Raw genomic sequence first — 23,047 nt, forward strand, 5'->3', positions numbered from 1 at the left:
GTCTTCAACTACTCAAAGCTACAGGTGCTCCGGAAGAGAAAAGTTCTAAATGTTTCTGTGTTCTGGCACCACTGACATCATGCATGACATTCCTTGGGGTGCCAAGAAAAGTGTTAAAAGTCACCCCCAATAACTATGGGCAAATGAGAAATTTGGAACTTTCTCTATTTTTAGTTGCTAACATATGCATTTCTGAAAACTTTATTTAAAGCCAAAGGAAATATTTCCATATTGAATTTCAATACTGCCATATGCTGTTTCAGAATAAAATTTTAAAACCTGTTACATAAAGATCTGTGAAGTTATATAATCTCCACTGGGTTGCACAGACAGTGCTGATAAAGGTTGCAAGTTATCGGTGGGTCGGCGAGACTCTGGGTCGTGCGCTGTTAGGGTCCATCTCCCAGGCTTCCAGGGCCTCACTGGGGGGTTTTAAAGATCTATGAGGATCAATGACCAAGGATATAGTAGCTCGAGAAAAAGCTAATATTTTTTTAAAAATGATAATAATGGTTAAATGCTGAGCAACTTAGAAGCGATCATTTAGATGTAAAGTTCCTAAAGGTGTAGAGTAAATCATAACCACACGGGAAAAGAGAATGTGTGGTGGACAATTCCCTTGGATTCTTCAGAAGAGTCTCAGAATATTCTAGGTATATATTTTGAAATAACTGTCCCATAAAGATGTGTACCCCAGCACCACCTGCATATTTAGCCTTTCTTCTTTGCTCCTAAAGATACAGAGTTAACGGAGATTAGGGAGATGTACAAATTTTTGAAAAAACTATGTATGATTTATAACTATTTTATTTGATATATGCCATCGACAACTGAGGTTTTATATTTCATTTTACCATTTTTTTCTTTTAATCGTAGCAGGGTATTAAGTTCCTGGTCCGATTTAGAGTTTTGATATCAGCCATTCAGCAGAGACCATCATTCTAAAGAGAAGTACCAGACTATGGAAGTAGAATGTACTTAGAGTTGCCCCAAAGTTGGTCTGCTGATCTCAGCCCACCATGAATCTCAAGGGTAAAGGAGGAGGCAAGGCCATAGCAGAAATGGACACGTAAGGTGGGGAAGAGGGCACAGTCCACACCCTTCTTCCACACACGGTTTCCCAGCCTGAAACAGGTCATAATCGAAGGAGGCAAGAAAGCTTAGATTGAGTTAGAGATTTGCTTTAAGAATTAACTGGACTTCTTAGGGGCGCCTGGGTGGCCTAGTCGGTTAAGCATCCAACTCTTGATTTCAGCTCAGATCATGATCTCACGGTTCATGAGTTCAAGCCCCACATCGCTTAGAGCACAGAGCCTGCTTGGGATTCTCTGTCTCCCTCTCTCTCTGCCCCCTCCCTCCCTCACTCCCTCTCAAAAATAAATAAATAAACATTAAAAAAAAAAGAATTAACTGGACTTCTCGATACCTGAAAATAAAATTGCGCATTAACCATTATAAGTAACGTAACACTATGGGTGACCTGAGATGCCATTTGAGAGTAGAAGACAGTATTGCCTCTAAGCAGGTGGGAAGGAGCAGTACTGAGAAAATAAATAGTTGTATGTGCTCCTACTGACTTAGTTCATTCAATAAAATGGTGATTTATACATATGTCTGTCCCACTCTAATAGATAAGCATGACAATTTGTAAAAGTCACATTGGCAACAGTTTTAAATTTCATCCTTCAAGAGGGAATAAATCATAATCCCTTCTCCCTAGGTTCTAGTTTTTGGACATTCTGTTTTTCCAAAGGCATTCAAAAACTTCTAGTCCAAAGGCAAAGAGGACCGTAAGTGTGCCTCAGACAAGAAGTAAGAGCCCTCACTCTCCAAACCCTCAAATAGGAAATAGTGAAAGTGTAGAAATACAAGACAGGACAGCGTTTCACGTCACCACAACATTCCTAAGAGTCTGGGACAGATCTTCCTCAGGAATTATTTTATTTTCCAGGATCTGTCAGTAAAGAGAGTGGCTTTAAGCGAGCCAAATGCAAGAAGAGAAGAAACCTCACAGGTATGCTTTCCACACACAGGGAGAACAAAAATTCCAGAGCTAGATGAAGGGAAAAGCTAATGATTCCAATTAATATGGCACAAGCACTGAGGTGCATTAAAAGAAATGAGGCGCACTTGGGTGGCTCAGTTGGTCAAGCATCTGACTCTTGGTTTTGGCTCAGGTCATGATCTCATGGTTCATGAGTTCGAGCCCCACATCAAGCTCTCTGCTGTCAGCACAGAGCCCACTTCGGATCCTCGGTCCCCCTCTGTCTCTCTCTCTCTCTCTCTCTCTCTCTCTGCCCCTCCCCCGCTTGCTCTCTCTCTGTCTCTCTCAAAATAAAAAAACTTTTTAAAAAATAGAAAAGAAAAAAAGAAAAGAAGTGAAGTCATGAGGATAATATTTGTAAAGTTTCACCGTCAACACAGAGAAAAGCGAGACATGTACAGTATCTTTCATCAAGATGGAGGGAAACACGTTTAAAAATGTTAAAATTATTGTTCCTACGTAATAGGAACATAAAAAAAATATACCAGAGACCCAGAAAAGAGAAGCGAGATCAAGATCCACAGAGTAAGTGCCACAGTACGAAGCGTGTCTACAGGTGCCCTGCAGTGGAGACAAAACCTCACGCGCCTCTGAAACCATAGACCCTGCTGATTGAGGAAGCCTAGAAGGTGGCCTGGATGAGGAAACATCAGGAGTAGAACACGGAAACCCACGTGAGTGCCCTCCACAATCGTTTATTTTCCTGGTCAAAAAGTCCCCAAACCTGGTAGAAGAAGGAGGCTGAGGCTGGAGAGTGCTGGGAACATGAGTAGGGCTGCCTCCTGGGGAGACACGAGGGGGCCCTTCTGCTTTTTAGCACAGAACTTGATGGGAAGCAGACCCCCTCCCCTTGGATCCCATTTCACTCCAAGCGCTAGAGACAGTGGCACAATCTAGACCCAAGACAGACATGAATAAAGCCCCCAAACTGGACTCAGACGCTGGCGGGGGTGGGGGAGCAAAGGTCGATGCCATCCCCAACACGATCTGGGTGTCTAAACTGTGGATCTGGCTGGCCAATAACAGACGTCACCAAAAGCGCTTAGAGAAATGTGATGTCGGCCCTGAATAACAGAAGAGGCGGATGACCTGATAAATGGAGTGAAAAATGGTCTATCCAGAGGTTTAAACCCAAGAAACATTCACACGACAGAATCAGCAGTCTGAAAGGATTTTTTAAATTTTTTTTCAACGTTTTTTTACTTATTTTTGGGACAGAGAGAGACGGAGCATGAACGGGGGAGGGGCAGAGAGAGAGGGAGACACAGAATCGGAAACAGGCTCCAGGCTCCGAGCCATCAGCCCAGAGCCTGACGCGGGGCTCGAACTCACGGACCGCGAGATCGTGACCTGGCTGAAGTCAGACGCTTAACCGACTGCGCCACCCAGGAGCCCCTGAAAGGATTTTTTAAATCATCATTTATTTTTTTAAGCATTCCAACTTTCCAATATGGTGGCACTCTGTGACATCCAGGGGCCCCAGTGCAAGTACTAGGGACCAGTGGCTACTCCACGTTGTGACCATCGCGTGGATTTCGTACCCAATGGGCATCTACTACTGAGCAGAAAATAAGCCCGCAGACGGTAACAAGGGAGTAACAATGTCGAGCAAATCATGACCCTGTGGATCTTTCAGAGCAGCTGGCTACCTTCCATTCTTCCCCAGATGCTCACAGCAGCCCTGGAGGTAGGCCACTCAGCTCTCCCTCCACAGAGAACCCAACATTCACCCCAACAGCCCTCAACGGTTCCCAGCTAAGGCTCTGCCCCATCCCACCCAGATGGCCCCAAGTCAATAAATGAACACAGTGGGGGGTGAGAGCCTGGCCACCGCTGCCCAGTGCTGGACCGCTCCACAGGCAATCTGTGCTCCAGGGCTCCCCAACGGGTTGGTCAAGCTGTCCAGCCTGTACCTGGTCTGAGGCTCTCCCGGCACAAACCTGCTCCAATTCTTGTTTCATTGTTCACAGGCACACCCCCGCCCCGTCCCCCCTAATAAACCTCTTGCATTCCTAATTCTGTCTCAACATCTGCTTCCCAGCGAACCCAACGCTCCTAAAACCAATAGTAGGGGGAAGTGGCTTTCCATGCCCCAAAATGAAGATCGACCTTCTGGAAAATAAAATGCCATAGAATTCCAGTTATCCATGATGTTATGTGGCCATCTGAAAAGGCAAGGAGCAAGCATCACACATTTTAATCCTCAGCGAGTGACCGGATGATTGAAATGTCACTGTCATTATGACACAAAATAATTAGGGTTGCTATGTAACATGTCACTATTATATTTTCAGGTAAATCTAAATAGTTTTGCTTGATATAAAAATAATAGCACTTAATAAATCCTCCAATGGGTTGATATCATATATTAATATCAATCAAAAAGTTTTCTAAAACATATACTTTTTAATACTGTAAAGGGTGTTAAAAAAAAAAAACAACAGGGCGCCTGGGTGGCTCAGTTGGTTAAGATCGGATTCTTGATTTCAGCTCAGGACATGACCTCACAGTTTGTGAGTTCGAGTCCCGCCTCAGGCTCAGCACTGGCACTGAGGAGACTGCTTGGGATTCTCTTTCTCCCTCTCCCTCTGCCCCTCCCTCGCTCGCTCTTTCTCTCCTTCTCCAAAACAAATAAACTTAAAAAAAAGAAACCTGTGAGCGCATTATACGAATTGAAATAAGTCAGAGAAAGATAAATATTGTATGACCTCACTTACATGTGGAATCTTAAAAAACTGGACTCATAGACACACAGCAGAATGGCTTTGGCCAGGGGCCGGAGGGGGGGCAAAATAGGAAAATGCTGATCAAAGGGCACAAAGCTCCAGTTACAGGAGGAGTGATTCTGGGATGTAACGTACAGTATGGTGACTACAGTCAATAACGCTGTAGCGAATACTTAAAATTTGCAAGACGGTAGATCTTAAATGTTTTCACCATCAACAAAAAGAGATAATTATGTGAGGTGATGGCCCTGTTAACTCACCCTACTGTGGTAATCATGTTGCAACACATCCAGACGCGTATTCGCATCATGACGCTGCATGACTTAAACATACGCGATGTTAAATGTCAGTTACATCTCAATGCGGCTGGGAAAAACAAAACCAAAAGAAAACCTTCTTATTTTGTCTTATAAGATATAGGTTACATCACATAAGATTTGGAGGGTTATTTAGTTTGTTGTTTTTTTATTTTTTTTTAACGTTTATGAGAGAGAGACAGACAGACAGAGACAGAGACAGAAACAGAGCACGAGCAGGGGCGGGACAGAGCAAGAGACGGACACACAGAATTCAAGCAGGCTCCAGGCTCCGAGCTGTCAGCACAGAGCCCGACGCGGGGCTTGAACTCACCAGCCGTGAGATCATCACCTGAGCTGAAGTCGGACGCTTAACCGACAGAGCCACCCAGGCACCCTAGTTTGTTTTTAATTTCAGTTTTAATAGAAAGCAAGTATTTGAATTGAGAGTTTTTTCAAACAACAGCAATCATGAAAAATATGACTTGTTTTTGTTACTTTAGTAGATGACTAGGTACTAATCATACACTAGATTAGGGACGAGTAAACTTAAGTATGAGGACATTTTAAACTTGGGGTTTAAAAGAAAGGACGTAAGAATCACATGGTTAGAGTTTTATATTTTTGTCAGCCTCAAACTCAGTTGGCTCAATAATACCACCACCATAAAATTTTATGAGACTAATTTGGAGGTCCATATAAATTGGTGTTATTGTTTATTTTTGGATATTGATACTAGCAGAATATTAGCAGTTAATGTGTAACAGTACTTTCCAGAAAATCCACAAAGAATCACTAAAAAATTAATAGCCATGCTTCAGTGAAATGTGTTTACTTTTTTAAAAGTACGTTCTTAGAATTAACATGTACTCTCAATTAAGCAAAATGCAGCCAGGATTTTAATTTAACCCTGGAATTTGATCTTTAAAATTCAAAACAAAAAAAAAAAAAAAAAAAAACAACCCTTTCTCTGCTATTTACAGTTCCTGCGTTGGGATAAATCCCAACATCTGGATACCAGAGTCACAGCAGCAAAAATCCACAGAGACACATGTGCAATTTTATGCCTGCAAATGGACTGTTTTTTAGGGTGAAACCCCTATGGGGCTTCCCCCCCCCCCATTTTTTACTTCACAGAAATCTTGAGGCGTGTTTTCCAAAAGTATCCAGAGTAAGAAATCACATATTATGTATCACACCCCCCACCACATCCACATCCACATATATAACGAAAAGGAATGTTCTCTAAAGTAACACTTTTGCTTTCTGTATGCAATGCACGCTGATAGTTTCCACAAGTCCATTCCATTCCATTTCCTTTCGTTAATACCGGCCTTGACTCACTTCCACAAGTGGGTCGTGACCTGTAATCTGAAGACCAGGGCTGCAGACTCAGGCCGGCAGCACCAGCAGAACCTGGGGCCTTACTTGAAGTGCAAAATCTCAAGACGCGTCCTCGTCCCCAGGTGCTCAGACGTACGTGAGAGTCTGGGAGGCTCTGTTCTGGAACAGAACGCCGCGGAATGAGCGTCTGTCCTCTGAACTGAAGTTAGATCAAGAATGCGCCTCAGAGCAATGGTCCAAGGAGCTCTGTGAGTCCAGTGACTTCCAGGGACAATACATTTTCTGGCTGGATAGGTGGCTGCATATGGGAATTTATTTGTAGGGTCGTTGACGGTACCCAGCGGGTTTCCAATGCTAGCACAGGGTTCCTAATCTGGGATCCCTGGGACTCTGGGGACGGATGTGCAGGACGGCGAAGTCCATTGCAAGAGATCTGGGTGCATGTAAGAGTGTTGGGAGGGGGGCGTGGGGTGTGCACATGCGTGCTCATTCTGGGGAGAAAATACATAGCATTTAATAAACTTTTCAAGAGTTCCATGATTCAAAAAACAAAAATAAAAAGATGAGCTATCAAGCCACGGAAAGACGTGGAGGAACCTTAAATGTGTATTACTGCATGAAAGAAACCAATCTGAAAACGCCACATACCGTATTATTCCAACTATATGCCATTCTGAAAACCACAAAACTATGGAAACAGTGGAAAGATCAGTGGTCGCCAGGGGTTGGGGCGGAGAGGGGCAGGGACGGAGGCACAGGCAGAGCACAGAGGATTTTTAGGACAGTGAAACTACTCAGTATGATACTACATTATCATATGATATGATACCTGCCATCATACATTGATCTAAGCCCACAGAATATACAACGCAAAGAGTGGACCCTAATATAAACCATGGACTTTGAGTGATAATGATGTGTCCATGTAGGTACGTCAATTGTTAACAAATGCAGTATTCCGGTGCAGGATGTTGAATAATGAAGAGGATGTGGATGGAGGGGGCAGGGAGTAGGGGGGAGATCGGTACTTTCTGCTCAGTTTTACTGGGAACCTAACCTCCTCTGAAAATAAATATATATAAAAGTTAAGACACAAGGCCCTTGAGAACACTTCATCTCTGCCGCCAGTCGGCTGTGTGGCTCCAATCATACCTTCAAAAGGGGTAAGAGAAGTATAAAGGGTAGGTGAATACCAACTAAATGGGGCCACTTGACCCAGAAAAGTCCAAGACCCCTGGACCATTCTCATTCCATCAAGACCACTGCAACTTAATCTAATCAACACAGGCATGTTAAGTATCTACTAAGCACAAGGTACAATAACAGACAATAATCACCATGTGGTCACTTGAAGTCATGGGTAATCTAGCAAGCAGAGAAAAGGAGCACACAGTAATCATTTTCCATGGTAGACACTCCCTCCTCTCTCCAAATGGCAAGGAGCCAGATGTTAAGAACTGGAGGGCAGAAAGACAAAAGCAAGGAGCCGGAAGACCATGGGGCAAAAAATTCAGTTCCCTGTCGACAGGGATGCTGGGCAGACATATAGAAGCGTCTAGGGGGTAGACAGGGACACCAGCTGTTTTCAGCCGTGACCTCTTCTGATCGGTCTGTGACACACCCTGATTGGTGTGCCCAAGCTCCTTGTCAACTATTTTGATTATTCACCCTTCAAGGGTTGGGAGGCACTAGCAGGAAAAAAAAGCCACTGTCAAGTTATGCTGGGTTCATCCTGCACAGGACGCAGAGCTCCAGATGGAAGAACCTGGCTTTGACGCAGAAAGCCGGCTCTGTGTGGCTTCTGTGAACACGGAATGCCTTTGCTGGTGGTTCTCAACAGAAAATAGATGTTTCTCTTACTTTTACTGAACGAGTCAGGTAGAAAACTGGGAAATGCATGGAAGTAAAAATAAGAAGCACTCTCCACATTTGAAAATTCAAGGAAAGTACAGAGAAGTCTCAATAGTTGTGAGCAAATAAAAATATTTATCTCGTGGGCGTCATCCCAAACATCAGAGGTCAGAATGAATGCTAATCTGTATGACCAACAGGGCGTGGATTGGGGTTGATCTCATTAAAATATAATTTACACCAGTTATTGAGAAAAGCACTAAACCTTCTAGACATTAACTATGAGAAGAGCTGCCCGCAAGAACTTTCTGCCAGTTTTCCCCCTTTTATGTTTGTCCCACTCCAAGGGGGCTCTTGTCCCCTCCAGGCAAATCACTGCTACCAAGGCCACCCGTGACTTCTGAGTTGTCAACCCTGGTGGTCCTCACCTTTACTCTCTATTCACTGGCTCTTCCTCTCGGCCCTCCCTGGGTTCTCCCTCCTCTTCCCAAACTCTGCATGTTGGAGGGACCCAAAGCCCATCCCTCAGGCCCTTCTGTATGTGGGTCTCCAGGTGACCTCCCCTAGTGACCCAACCTCGAATGCAAGCTTCTGACTCAAAATGTAGGGCTCAATCACATCATGTCACCCACTCTACTTAAAACCCTCCCATGCTCCGCAGCCCCACACGCAGAACAAGACTGAAGGGTCTTACCCCTTGCACATGGGAATCTCACGCATGGCCTCACCATTGCCTCAAGGCCACAGCCCGCGGCTCTGAGCTCACTCCGCACCCTCCCCACAACAGTCTCCTTGATGCTCCTTCAACACGCCAAGCAAGCTCCTTCCTAATGGTCTTTGCACGCACTGTTCTCGCTTTCTGGGACCTTCTTCCCCCCGCGTGATAAAATGGCTCACGGTCTCACATCTTCGGCTCTCCGTTTGAATTTCAACTCCTCCAACAAACTTCCCTCACCTCGTGTGTAAAATGGCACCTCTCCCTCTATCACCCTCTTGCTTACCTTACTTTTTGTCCTACAGAATTATCAACCAGTACTGTACTCACACACACACGCACACACAATGTGCACACACACATCATATGTTGGCTGTAATACTGTAATGTCGCACGTACGTAAACATATCCTATCTCCACCCCTAGAATGTAAGCTTCACGCAAGCAAGGATCTTATCTGTTTCGTTCATGCTCTACTCCCAGCAATGTTGAATGATTTCATTGAAATGGGTCAAAAAAAAAAAAAATGACCAGAGATAATACAGCTCGCTGATCAATGTGCGAGGGGGTGGTCACGTGCACCAGTTTCCAAGTGAAGGGACATCTGTCAATCTCCACTTTCCACCCGCCACATCAGCAAACGTCACCAGTCACAACAAAGTATGATCAAACGGCACTCTCGAATTCTTGCTGGAGAAGTACAGAGAGGCACAACTGGGTGGGGAGATTCGTATCGAAAGCCTCAAAGTGTTCATGCCCCTTGCATTTATCACAGTTTCCGGTCAGAGAAGCGTGAAGGAAGCGGGCTTCCAGAAGGACTAAGCTGGCAGCGTTGAGGAAGAACGGAAGGCTGGAGGGAGGGGAACCGCAGGCAGAGCAGTCAGAGACCCTGTGACAGAATGGGGCGGGGGACGGTGCAGCCCTGTCCTAGTGCCTTACAGAGCAGGTGCTATGAGCCAGACACGAAGTGAGCAGAGACAGGCTGAAGAGAAGCCTTAAGTTTTAAGCCTGGGTCCCTGAGACTAGTGGCCGCTGTGAAAAAGGGAGAAAAGGATGAACAAAAATGCATATGTGACGACGATGACGAGATGATGGTGGTGGCGGTAATGACAACAGCAACCACTGCTACTCACTAGACACTATTCTAACGCCTCCCCACGAATCACCTCGCCTGACCCTGCTACAAGCCGAGGAGGTGCTATCGTTATCCTCACCTCCTGATGGAGAACTGAGGCTCATAGGGGCTCAGTAACTTGCCCCAAACCCATCAGTTTCAAAGGTCAGACCTGAGCTCATAAAGTCTGGCCTCACACACTGCCTGCTCACCCACTATCCTAGAGCGGCCTTGCCCCAAAGGGAAGAAGTACTAGAAAGGAAACGATGCTATAGAAGCCCGAACCTGACCTTGGCAGAGGCTGGGCTCTCTGCGACCCAGACAAACCACTTGAACTCTGGACTCAATGCACCAGGGGACGGGAGGGTGCTCTGGAGACCGGAAGTATCACACAAACGGACGTACGGCTCCGCTGACTGGTTTCTGAGTTGAAGGCACCCGTACCCACATCCAGGCGAGCCGTCTAGCAGGTGTCTAGAAACGAAGGCTGGAGCTCAGGGGAGAAACCAGGGCAAGAGGTAGCACAATCTCCCGCACGAAGGCGATCGCTGACGTTGGAGATCAGAAGGTAAAGCGGTGCCAAAGGAAAAGGAGAGGTCAAGCAAGGCTCGTTCCCGCTCACTCACAAGAGCAGGCCGGAAGTGGGGAGCACCGCCGGGAAATGTGCCCTTCGCGTCCTGAACTCGCTGCAGCCTGACCTGGCCTCCAGCTCCTGCCTCCTCGACGCACGCGTTCCCAGTGCTGAGTGTGGCACCAAGGGCGATGGCAATGCTCGAACCCCAGCTGCACAGAGGGACCGTCACGTGCGGCAGGGACCCCGCCCCGTGCCACCTCTCGAACACTCAAATGCTGGGTGCTGACCTGAAAAAACTCTTGATTCAAATTCTTGGTAAGTTAATTTCCCAGAAGGTAGAAGAAGTGACAAGTGACGCTTTTTTTCCTCTGGACTCTGTCACACCCGATCACAGAGCCCAGGAAACGTGCAGACATTTTGAAACCCACGTCCAAAACGTGTTCTTGAAACCCTTACAGGTGTGGCTAGGATATTCAGAGCGACGGTGCAGAACAACATAGCCCCCTACGCAGACAGAAAAGAAGAAATCAGTTGCTTTGGTACGGTGATCTTTGGTATGGGTGATCTAAGGCTGGGTTAAAAACTGACAATTATTCACTGTTGAAGCCAAGTCCCCAGAAACACTGCAAGTGCTTGTAGAAACACAGCTCCCGAGTCCAACCCAAACTGACTGGAGAAGCAGCTGGCGGGGGGAGAGCCCAGGAATCTGCATTCTGACTCGCTCTCCAGAATATGTTTGAGAACCACCTCTGGGAGAGAAATGCCAGCTCTGTAGGGTTCTAACCATTGTCCTGGAAAGTGACCGGGTCTCCTCCAGCCCTGCCTATACCTCCCGATAAAGCTGGTGTCCTCCCTGAACGTCAGCATCTCTGAATCTTAGCAAGGAGTCCCCGGTTTCGGGGGCTCTGTGCAGCATGGCTAGGAGAACGTGCCACCGAACCCCCGCTGCATCCGGAGCACAGCCCCCAACAACAGGTGACTGAGCTCGGTCCCCAGCGACACAGGAAGCCGGTGAGGAGACAGAAAGTGCAGCCCACCTTTGGCAAACCTCACACATAAGGTATCTGCAGGCGGGCCGTCAGATGTTAGAAGTCTCCACTGTTTTGCTATATCGAATATCTTGGTATCTTCAAGGAACATTGTTTTCCTTTTTAATGTTTATTTATTTTGAGAGAGAGAGAAAGAGAGGCAGAGAGAATCCCAAGCAGGCTCCACGCGGACAGTGCGGAGGCCGACATGGGGCCGGATCTCACAACATCAAGTTCACGACCTGAGCCGGTATCGAGAGTCAGACGTTTAAACCACTGAGACGCCCAGGCGCCCCTAGGCAATATTATTTTCTGATTATAAAAATAATACACCTTCATTGGAGAAATTCTGCCGTTCTATGTTTAATTAAGCACCACCATTCTGCAGAAAAAGAAGTGTGGCTATAAATGGCCACAAAGTCATCAGGCATCAGTCATCCCGCTGGAGTCTGATCAAAGCTGATTTGCTGAGGAAAAGTCAGGCAGCATATCAAAGGCTTCTATCATCTTCACAGTACACAGACTTTGGAGGGAAACCGGGCCTCTGCTGAGTATGTCTTCAAGAGGATAAACTTTCTACCTTCCGGTGAAGCAGTTACTATAAACCAGGTTTGCAAATATGTGGGAAATGTCTGCAACTCAATGGGTCGGGGTTAGTAAGTGAGCTCCACGCTTCTCCCTTCTCCCGGGCAACGGATTAAATCACTGCCAAGTCCTCCCACCCCCTACTCGGGATGCAGGTTGGGGGACTTCCTGCATCTATTACTTTAAGACTCCTGCTCACGGGCTGGGCTCTCCAGCTTCCCAGTGACCTCCCGCTCAACTGCTGGCTACCTCCTAAAACTCTTCTAGAACCTTCCATGACACACAAAGAGAGCTTACACGTGGCATGATTTACAGTCAGAAACATTTAGCGTCACTTCCAGAGCGGCGGCCACGAATCACGTGGGAACAAAGTCAGTTCGGCAGTTCACTCCTTGGCAAGTCCTGACCTTATGTCTATTTTCCTCCAGAATATTATCTCTTCTTCCCTCTTCCTTTGTACTGCTACTGTGGGAGAGTATGCTAATATGTAACATTATATATTAATAATATAACAATATATTCTATAACTGCCATATTTAGTAATATAACAATATATTGTTATACTAACAGTATTAATATATTAACATACTGATATGTCAATACATTTTTAATACATTAATATTAATGTTAAAAATACCAATATTTTATTGATACGATGTTTTATAATTGCTATAACATATAAATATGATAAAATATAACATTATACATTAATATATAACAAATGTGGTATTAATGACATCATAATATACTGATAGTAACATGTAATGTGATAATAAGTGCTTACTGTGTGCTCTGAACACTTTAAATATGTTAACATTAACTAGTTTAATTCTCATGATTCTGAGGCAGGTACACTATTTACCCCCATTCTACAGCTAAGGAAACGGAGGCAATCGGTAAGTGAAGCCAAGTTTCAAACCCAGACTACTGGTCCCAACACATTTACAAAAAATAAGCAAAAAATATAAAAGCTGAAAGGAAGAGGAAAAGAAGCAGGGGGAGGGGGAATCACCATCAGAAACAGGACCGAGTAAACCAATTTTTTGGTCCTTCTCCACCTGCAGAATCAACGGGAAACCAGGACGGAGCCCTCGTTTATTCCACGGTCCATCAACTGTGACTGATCCTCACAGAGACTCTTGGGGAGCGGGATCTAGACCAGTTCTAGTGGACAACAGAACCGAGGCTGGCCACCCTCCTGGGGACGACGGAGGGTCAGTGTGTCAGTGGAGTGACAGACTCCAGGCATTTCTAGGCGTAGCGGCTCCCGAACTGCACCTGCGAGCCATCGCCCACGTAGAGCATGCTCAGAACCCCCCGCGTGCCTCCCCTGCAATAAACAGTTAAGCATGATACCTCGGAGGACTTGAGGCCACTAGGCGATCAGAAGTGGTGGACATGTGGGCACAGGTGCCGTGAGGGGGATGGGTGAGGATAGCTGAGCACCTGCTCACAGGTGAGGACAGGTGAGTGGGTAGAGCAGGTCGGGCAGCTTCCCTTAGGCGTCCGCCCAGCCCCCTGCCCTGGGTCCCTCCTTGGCTGCGTGCAGCGCCACACCCCAGGTGTTTAGGAACATGTGACTTGCACCCTGGATGGCAGGTGCTGTGTCTTTGTGGTCCCTTATTCCCCCACCCACCCCAAGCCCCTTGTGGGTACAGGGAAGGTGCTACTCAGCTCACAACAGGCAACCTCAGAAACCCGTTCCCCAAGCTCTCTCCTCCCTGACAAGGTAAGTAAGGCCCGTCCTGAAGTATGTACTCAATGTGGCTTTTTTTTCTTTCTGACACACATAGTTTTCTCTGACAACATGATGTTTTCAGTCCCACCACATTTTTTTAAATGCTTATTTATTTTTGAGAGAGAGACAGAGACAGAACGGGTGCAGAGAGGGGAGGGGCAGGGAGAGAGAGGGAGACACAGAATCGGAAGCAGCCTTCAGGCTCTGAGCTGTCAGCACAGAGCCCGACGCGGGGCTCGAACCCACAAACTGTGAGATCGTGACCTGAGCCGAAGTCGGACGCCCAACCGACTGAGCCACCCAGGCGCCCCAGTCCCACCACTTTTTGAGCTTTACATGTGGAATCACACTGTATTTACTCTCCTGTGACTTGTTTTTTTTTCCCAACCTTGAGAATCACCCACACTGATACACAGACACAGGCAGACACTTGTTATTTTCTCTGCTGTATAGTATTCCATTATAGGGCTAGAATGCCATTCATTTATCCATTCTCCTGGTGGGCATCTGGGTTGTTCACTTTTTCCTCATGCCCATCTCCAGGCATCCAAGGGCAACAGGGGTGTACCCAGGGGTGGGACCACTGGAGCACAGGGTCGGCGTGTCTTCAGCCTCACTAGGCAACACTTGACTTATACGCCAAAGGGTCATGCTGATTTACGCTCCCCCTCCCCCAGTGTGCAGGAGACCATCCTGAGCACCGCATCTGAGCCTCAATGCTATAAACTTGCACTATCTCTGTATTATTATTTTTTCCCTTAACCCTTCTCTCAAAGCCACCAGACAACATATCCCACCTGTGCACCCATCTACTCTGATGTGATCACTATGTTTTAACTGCGTGCATGAAAGTTACATGACGCCGGGGAAGGGGACATGTTTTCATGTATTTGCGAAAAGCATTGTGCCATAGATCACATTGTTTTGGACTTTTTTTTTCACCCGACTCCGTGTTTTGTAAGACAGACCCATGCTGTTCCGTGTCATCACAGACACTATTATACTGTACTTTTAAGAGGGATGCTACCCTCATTTTATAGAATACCACAGGAACAGCTCACAGTAGTTCAACACTCAATGGGATTTTTGTGCGCTGCGTGTAATTAGAGTCCTCACTCCGACCCCACAAAGTCAGTGCTTGCATTTCAAGTAAGAGGAAACCCCAGGCACCTGTTCAAAACCACCCAGGTTAGTAAATGAGGGAGCAGGATTTGAATCAAGTCTTAAGATGCCAGAACCCTCGCTCTGATCCACAACACGAACCTAGCCAGGATGCACGAGGCAGACAGTTCTGTAACCGGCATCCCTAGATCACACACACCTCTGGTGGACCAATGAGTGAAACTAGAATTCATACAGGCCTCGCTTGGTCAGTTCCGAAACGTACAACCTTCTATGCGAATACCTGGTGAACAGCCTTAAAGGGAACAGTTAAAAAACGTGCCAATCGGCTGTCTCTTTAAAGCTGTAAACTTGACTAATATGTTAATCCTTTTCTTCAAATGTTAGTATATGGAAGTATTAAGAGGATGAAATTCTGGAGAAGAAACGCAATAACGTGAATCAAAAATTCCTTTATCAGAATGAGAACTAATGGGGGGCGCCTGGGTTGGTTAAGTATCTGACTTCGGCTCAGATCGTGATTTCGTGGTTCACGAGTTCGAGCCCTGTGTCGGGCTCTGGGCTGACAGCTCGGAGCCTGCAGCCTGTTTCCGATTCTGTGTCTCCCTCTCTCTCTGCCCCTCTACCACTTGTGCGCTCTCTCTCTCTCTCTCTCTCTCTCTCCCAAAAATAAACATTAGAATGAGAATTAATGACCAAAATCTCGAATCCTAACAAAATAAATCTGCGAGTCTTTCCCTCCTTGGGATAATAGCGTGGGTTGACGTTTGACAGCCATGGACTGCACCCACCCAGCAGAGCAGAAGCATGGTCATACACCTGACATGCTAAGATCATGCTTATGTGACACAGAAGTACAATTTCTAGCGTAAGACAGGACGTGGAAGGACCAGCAGAGAAAGACAAATTAAAATGTGCTTAGTGACTTGGTTTTAGCACCGACAGAGAATAAGCTGAAAATGTTTTCTTATTAAAGTTCTGCTCATTCTCTTTGTCAACGAAATTGCCACAACTCTTAATATTCTTTTAAATCAAGAATGTTCTATATTTCACAGTTACTTACCATCCCTCCCTTTTATTATTATTATTTCTAGCTCCTTAAACATATAAAAGGGGAAAAGTAATTTGTTCTGGCAGAAGAGGGTTATAGTAAATCATGGAGAATAAATTTCTTCAATATGAAAGGAACATGACTTCCCTCCGGATCAGACTATGGACACAAATTTGGAGTCATAAAAGTCTGTTTCCACGCACACCTGCAATGTTAAGTCACTTCTGTGGGGAATTCAGGTCCTTTTCAGATGAGGAAAAAAAAAAAAAAAAAGTTCAGTAGCAATGAGCCAAAGACAAAATCTTCCACTATTTACATTAACACATCAAGTGGAACAGTTCATATGCCATTTATAAGAACTTCCCCTCCCAGAAATAAAAGCTGCACTCAGCCCACAACCAGAGACTTCACAGCACATAAAATTTTAGTGAATAAATTTCCCAAATCAGGTGTTTTAAGGAAGCCGTGGAAGGCCATCTATTTTCTTAACTTTTTTGGCAAGGATACCAATCTCATGTACAAAAAAAAAAGGGGGGGGAGGAAGTCCAGGAATAATTATTCAGATTCCAATAGCTGGAATTTGATAGATTTTACAAAGGAGACAAATGCCTTTAATATAATTCTCTGCAACTCAGAGCCAACATCAGCTAATAACGGCACTTCTAACTGCCAGTTCATCTTCAAAACACACAGAAGCAATGTGAGTTGAGATTTATTTTTTTATTTTTACTTTCTGAGTTGATATGTATTAAAAAAAAAATTCTCCTAGTTCTCTTTCTCTTCAGCCTTCACTTACATTTATGGTAACGGCTATGATGATAATGAGAGAAATCAGAGCTGGAAATACAGCTCGCTCCTGAGATCAAATACCAACCTGTCCACTAAACACATCTTCAGAGATCATGCTTCTTAGGTTTATCTAAGACTGTTTGCATTTGATGAATTAACTTTTAAAAACAAGCCCTAATGATTTCTTGCTGACTTCAGCTTTTCCTTCCCGTTGGCTAGGAATAAAATGCCAACCATGATGACTTCGGGTGGTTGACCTTCATAGCCTGAGACACAGAAGATTCTTCTCGTATGGCCTTCTCCATGAGCTTTTATTTGCATCCCTCAGCTTCACGGTCAACAAAGACGAAACGGAAAAAGCCTTTCCCCTCCCCTGTCCCTGTGTGGCATGGACACGCTTGCCAAATACGCCCCAGGAATTTTCCGAAGGAGCCTTACCACGTCCACGGGAGACTGCCCACTGCACGTGTTACAGGCGTAACTGTCCCGGCCCCAGTGAGACATCACACACAAGCCACACGACAGTGTCCGCCACAGAGGTCTGCTCCTCCCCGACGCGGAAGGCTCAACACCACTTGGGGAGCCCCTCTTTCTGACGCTTCGGGAGCACCCACCAACCTTGAACAACGCACTGAACCCGTCACTTCTAAATCCGCGGTCAAACGTGGAGGGAGAGCGTGAATTACACCCGGTACATAGCACTCCCAAGCGCGCTGCTTTTAAGATGTGTGCGTGCGTGTGCGTGATGTTGGAGGGCACTTCGTATTTTGGCCAAAAAAGGGTGAACTTTCCTTTCAATTAGAAGCCACTTTCCGTTTTCAGGAAATGTTGCAGGCAAAGAACATTTAGATGAGTGAAACCTACGAGGCCGCTTAGGGAAAATGAATACATGCAGGGGACGTGCAGAACTGGCAAGGTGGCAGATGATTTGGGCCAGTGTAGACAGCTGAACTAACTAGCACAGGTGTAGACAGCCGATCTGGGTAATGTGGCTCAAGCCCCAGTGTTTCCTGTAACTTTTATTTGGGTCAAGTTACTAAAGCCATCTCTTTACTTCCTCCCGGCGGCTGTGCCCGTGTGTGCCAAACGGGCCGGTTTCCTCTCGGGACTCAACCTTGTGGCCTCACCTCCAAAGACACGGGGAGGTGCAGCTGGGGAACAGGTGAAACAGGTGCCACGTGCGGGCGTGGCCAGGTAAAACCACCCCTGGGCACAGGAAGTGCGAGGGCACAGCCTCCGGCGTCCTCCCGGGTAACCCCAGGCAAGAGGCAAGGGGCAAGGGGGTGGCGTTAAAACAGAAGCGGGAAGAATCCGGATGTGGCTTCTGTGTCGATTCGGGGGTCAGCCATGTTCTGCCGAAGGTCAGACAGTAAATACTTTCAGCTTTGTGGATCACGCGGTCTTGGTCGCCGCCACTCAGCTCTGCCGTCAGGACACGGAAGCAGCCACACATGGTGTGGAAACCAGGAAGAAAGCAAAACTTTCTTTATGGACAACGAGATCTAATTTACCACGGGTTAGGAAACATTCTTCTTCTTTTGATTGTTTTCAACCGCTGCATATTGTGAAGACCATTTTCTTAGGTCATGGCGGTCTAGAAACAGGTGGCGGGCCGGACCGGGCCCACGGCAGAGGCTGGCTGCCCCCCGCACGGACTGATGTGTGGGCAGGCATCCACCAAAATCCAGCCAAGGACGAAGCAAGAGCGGCTCCCCGGCCGAGATGAAACCTACCTTGATATGAGCTGCTGGGTCCGGGACAGTCTGAACCATGTCCTTCAGTCGACCAGCTCGTTCACCATCCACTCAGAACCTGAGGCAGCTGGGTGACAAAAAGGGACAGTCGTCAATAACCACGTTTCCACGCTTTGCTTTCCATTAGGACCGAACGCCACACACTACGGTAAAAGAATCACAGCTTTTGAACGCGTTTGCCCCCGCGAGCACCTTGCTAGGGCAGGAAGCGCCCTAATGAAGCTCCTGGAAAATCCAGTTCTCTCCTGCCGGGATGTCACTGCCTTTGAGGGCCAGTGAGACAGTGGTCTGACAAGCCCAAACAAACCCACGTCACAGGCAGCCCACACACATCGTGGTACACGGGCAGCGTCGGTGAGGGATCGTTTAAAGGAAGAAATGAGGGGCGCCTGGGGGGCTCAGTGAGTTAAGCGTCTGATTTCAGCTCAGGTCACGATCTCAGCGTTCGTGGGTTCGAGCCCCGCGTCGGGCTCTGTGCCGACAGCTCAGAGCTTAGAGCCTGCTTGGGATTCTGTGTCTCCCTCTTTCTCTGCTCCTCCCCTGCTCACACTCTGTCTCTCTCAAAAATAAACATAAAAAAAAAAAAAAACTAATACCACCTAAACGTCTTTAAAAGTTCACAGTTAAGCTCTTAATGAAAAGCACAGCTATCACTCATTGAATGCCTAAGCAGCAGCCCTTGGACCAAGGGCTCCACAGGAATTTTCTCATTTTATCCTAACCACCGTCTGAGAGTCAGCATCCCCACTGTCCAGTCGGGGACATGGAGACCCAGGAAGGGTCACCGATTTGTTCGGGATCACCTGCTTAATAAGCAATGGAGCCAGGATTCAAGTCGCACTGGCCTGACTCCGAGACCGCTAAGACATTTCAGTTTGACAAGATGAACTGGTTAAGCCCTATACGAGGAAGGTATGTTAATTCATTTTAGAATTTAATTTAAATTTAAATGAGTTAAATTTAAAGGTGTCCATACTCTAAGGATAAAGACCTCATCCAATATATTCCTTTATTCAGATTATAAACCAGCATGTTCTGGTTCCTGTCCGTCTGTCCCTTCCCATCCCCAGAGCCACCCTCCATGGCCCCCTTCCCTGCCCCGTGGCTCCAGGGCTGACCCCCACAGGCTGCCTCGGTAGGGTTCCCTTGCCCTCTGGCCCCCAACATGTTTGGTCCCTGTGACACCATCTGGAGACGGTGCAGAGGCAGGAGGAGAGAGGGGTGGGGTGTTTCTTGCCCACACTTCCCACCACCCGTTCGACACCTCCTCCTATTTGGCTACCGTTCTGGTCATAACTGACCCTGTGGTCACCTCTCTTGTCCTGGGGACCCTCCCCCTGGGCTGCAGGAACCACGCCCCACCCCGTCTTTGGTTCTCTGTACATCTTAGCCATATGTCTTCTCTGGCACTGAAAACCCCTCTTTCAATTTATATCTTTAGGTGCCATCACCATTTTCTTTCAACTACCATTTTTTCGTTGTCTTCTTCTGTGCAAAGCTGGCCTATGACTCTTAGCAGTAGTAAACTGCCACATGAAAATAAACAGTTCAATTCCAGGACGACAGCCACGAGAGCTGTCTCTCGAGTTTGCTGTCGACCACATTCTTCCAGGGGTACGCAAAGGCGCTCCCTGGAGCCCTAACTACGTCTGTGTTCTGCCTTTCCCACCCTCTCAAGGCACAAACACATCCACTCCCAACAAAGATGGGCTTCTCACGGGAAGCCTTCGCCTCCAGGTCTGCGTGCTTGGGGCCTGTCTCCCAAAAGGGCTTCATGGAGTCCTCCCCGAATCAGGGAGAGCGTGGCTGAACGAGGAGATGACAAACGTGGACCCCTGCTCCTCTGACGCGAGAACCTTCGCCTCCCCCAAGGCGGTCTCCTCAGGAGAGCAGAGATCCCCCCAGGAAACAACACTCTGCTCCCAAAGCCATTCGGCCTGAGAGAGGCCCATCCTCGAGCCTTCCTGACAAAAGGAAGGCTCCCCACTGCACGACCCCACGCTCAGGAGCAAACCGTTCTTCCTCCGTGTTCTGGTATCCCCCTGGGGCAGCTCACCCCTCCCAATTCTGCCTCTCTGCACACATATCCTGCCACTCATAACAAGTTAAAGTTCATCCCTTCCCACCAAATCGGTGGAAGGAACGTTCCACTGGAAGTCTGGAGCCCAAGCCTTAGTAGATCCAGAAGATTCCTCTTCCTGACTCTGGGAACCCAGTTCCCGTACTTCGAGCCGCACGGCAACGTGGCCAAGGCCCAAGGCTGGTGCCCAGCTGACAGCCAGCACCTTATGCCAGACCCGTAAGGCGGCCACCCTGGACACTCTAGAACATCGTCTCTCACGTGGTCACAGCCCCTGCTGACATCAGGAAAACGGAACTATCAGCTGAGCCCAGGCAGCCCACAGAACCATGAGAGATAATAAATCAGTTGTTGTTTTAAGCTACTAGGTCCGGGGACAGTTTATCGCAGATGGAGAACCCAAACACCCGGTAAGTGTTCTAGATACCTAGAGAAGGCAGAGACTAAGTAGCTCATGGCGTACTGTCACCCCACGGTGACCTACAGTGATGGTTCCAGTTCCCCTCCCCTCCTTGTGTCTGCACCTCCTGCCATATGACTTTGTGGTGCGCACACCTAAGAGGCCGTTTGTTTCCCCAACCTTTGTTTAGGAGCTGTCCACACGACTTGCTGCAGTCACCAGAATGCACCAGAAGGGCAGTGTGCCAGTTCCTGGATAAAGCCCCAAGAGGCATGAATTGTTTCCACTTGCAAATTCCCACCACCACAGGAACGTGCCAGGCTAGAACGCTGGAGGAACAGAGGCACGTGGTGCAAGGCCAAGCCATCCCATATCCCCAGCCAAGAATATTCTAGATCATCTGATAAGACAACCGAACCCTAGGCACAGGAGGGACACCTCAAGACCAAAACTGGCCAACCAAGGCCAACCTGAATGGCCAACCCACAGGCTTGTGAGCTAAATAAATTCTTCTTGTTTCAAACCACTGAGATTTAGGGTGGCTGTTACGCAGCATTTTTGTAGCAGTAAATTACTAATACACACAATATGCCTTGGATAACCAGGCTATCAAGATCCCCCTTAAAACTTTTCCAGTTAGGGGTGCCTGGGTGGCTCAGTGGGTGAAGCATCTGGCTCTTGGTTTCAGCTCAGGTCACGATCTCACGGTTCATGGGTTCAAGTTCCGTATCAGGCTCCGCACTGACAGTGTGGAGCCTGCTTGGGATTCTCTCTGTCCCTCTCTCTCTGCCCCTCCCCTGCTCATTCTTTCTCTCTCTCTCTCTCTCTCTCTCTCTCTCTCTCTCTCTCTCTCAAAATAAATAAATTTTTTTTAACTTTTCTAGCTACAGAGATAAAAGAATTCAAACAGTGATTTCAAAGGAAAGAAACTTTTCCCAACACACAACTGCACCATTTCCATCCAGCTAAGAGACAGGACCTCAAACCCCCGTCCTCCCCTCAAAATGAGTTTGGAAACTGAAGAGTAACCAAGATACCACTACCCGAAGGGCCTGTGAGCTTCGCAGAGCCCTTCCTGGAGCGGCCGAATCTCCACTTCACACGATGGGACCCTGCCAACTCTCTGGAGATTCCTGATACGATGAAATGGAATCAACGTTCCGGATGCCCGAGACCACAGAAATGTCACAGAAGTTACAGCTGCCATTCAGTGTGTGACCAACCGAGAGATAAACTTTAGGAACAACTGTTTGTGTCTCCTGTCTTTTATGGAGAAGCTGTGGGTACTTTCAGAGAGGAAATGGCAGGGAAGGGGGTGTATATATTCCTGATGCATCACCACCGCACCCCTCAAGGGATGGGAACGGGAAAATAATCCATATAGATATCAAGAGGTGCCCAATGAAGGTCAAGGACAACACCCAGAGGAAGGAGAGAGTTGACACATGAGGGGAGCCAAGGAGGTGCCACCAAGGAGCCTTGAGGCATGTGGGCTGGCCGGAAGGCGGGAAGGCGGGGAACAAAAAGTCCCCCCTGCTCCCCATACATGAGGGAACCAAGGCATATGACCTTAACCTCCAACCACCACCAGGATCACCATCGTCGGAGGGATTTATTAAACATTCACAGAGCAAATGGCACCCCACCTTGCAAACCAGATCAGCTCAAAAGCAAAACACCTCGAGACCAAGAGGATAAAAGTTCTACCACTTAGCAAGCTACCTCCTCCCACAGAGGTCCTTGACTGGTTCTGCGGCCATTCGGGTGCTTATTCTTTTCTGCTCTTTGGGAGGAATTTTGTGGATCTTTTTTAAGAGTGCTTCTAATTTCTTTCTC

General features: G+C 47.2%; 1 protein-coding gene across 4 annotated transcripts in view; it reads right to left on the reverse strand.

Annotated features, from left to right (window-relative positions):
* Window positions 1-23,047, reverse strand: part of ERG (ETS transcription factor ERG) — a 252,833-nt gene that overhangs the window by 166,058 nt on the left and 63,728 nt on the right. For all 4 annotated transcript variants that reach the window (XM_032594790.1, XM_030328900.1, XM_032594789.1 and 1 more), the window contains exon 4: window positions 18,711-18,798. In XM_032594790.1, coding sequence (XP_032450681.1) covers window positions 18,711-18,749 — 39 coding nt within the window. In that variant the 5' untranslated portion in view covers window positions 18,750-18,798. The remainder of the gene's footprint in view (window positions 1-18,710; window positions 18,799-23,047) is intronic.

Source organism: Lynx canadensis, chromosome C2 (genome assembly GCF_007474595.2).
Source record: "Lynx canadensis isolate LIC74 chromosome C2, mLynCan4.pri.v2, whole genome shotgun sequence".
In the NCBI taxonomy this organism is placed as follows: Eukaryota; Metazoa; Chordata; class Mammalia; order Carnivora; family Felidae; genus Lynx; species Lynx canadensis.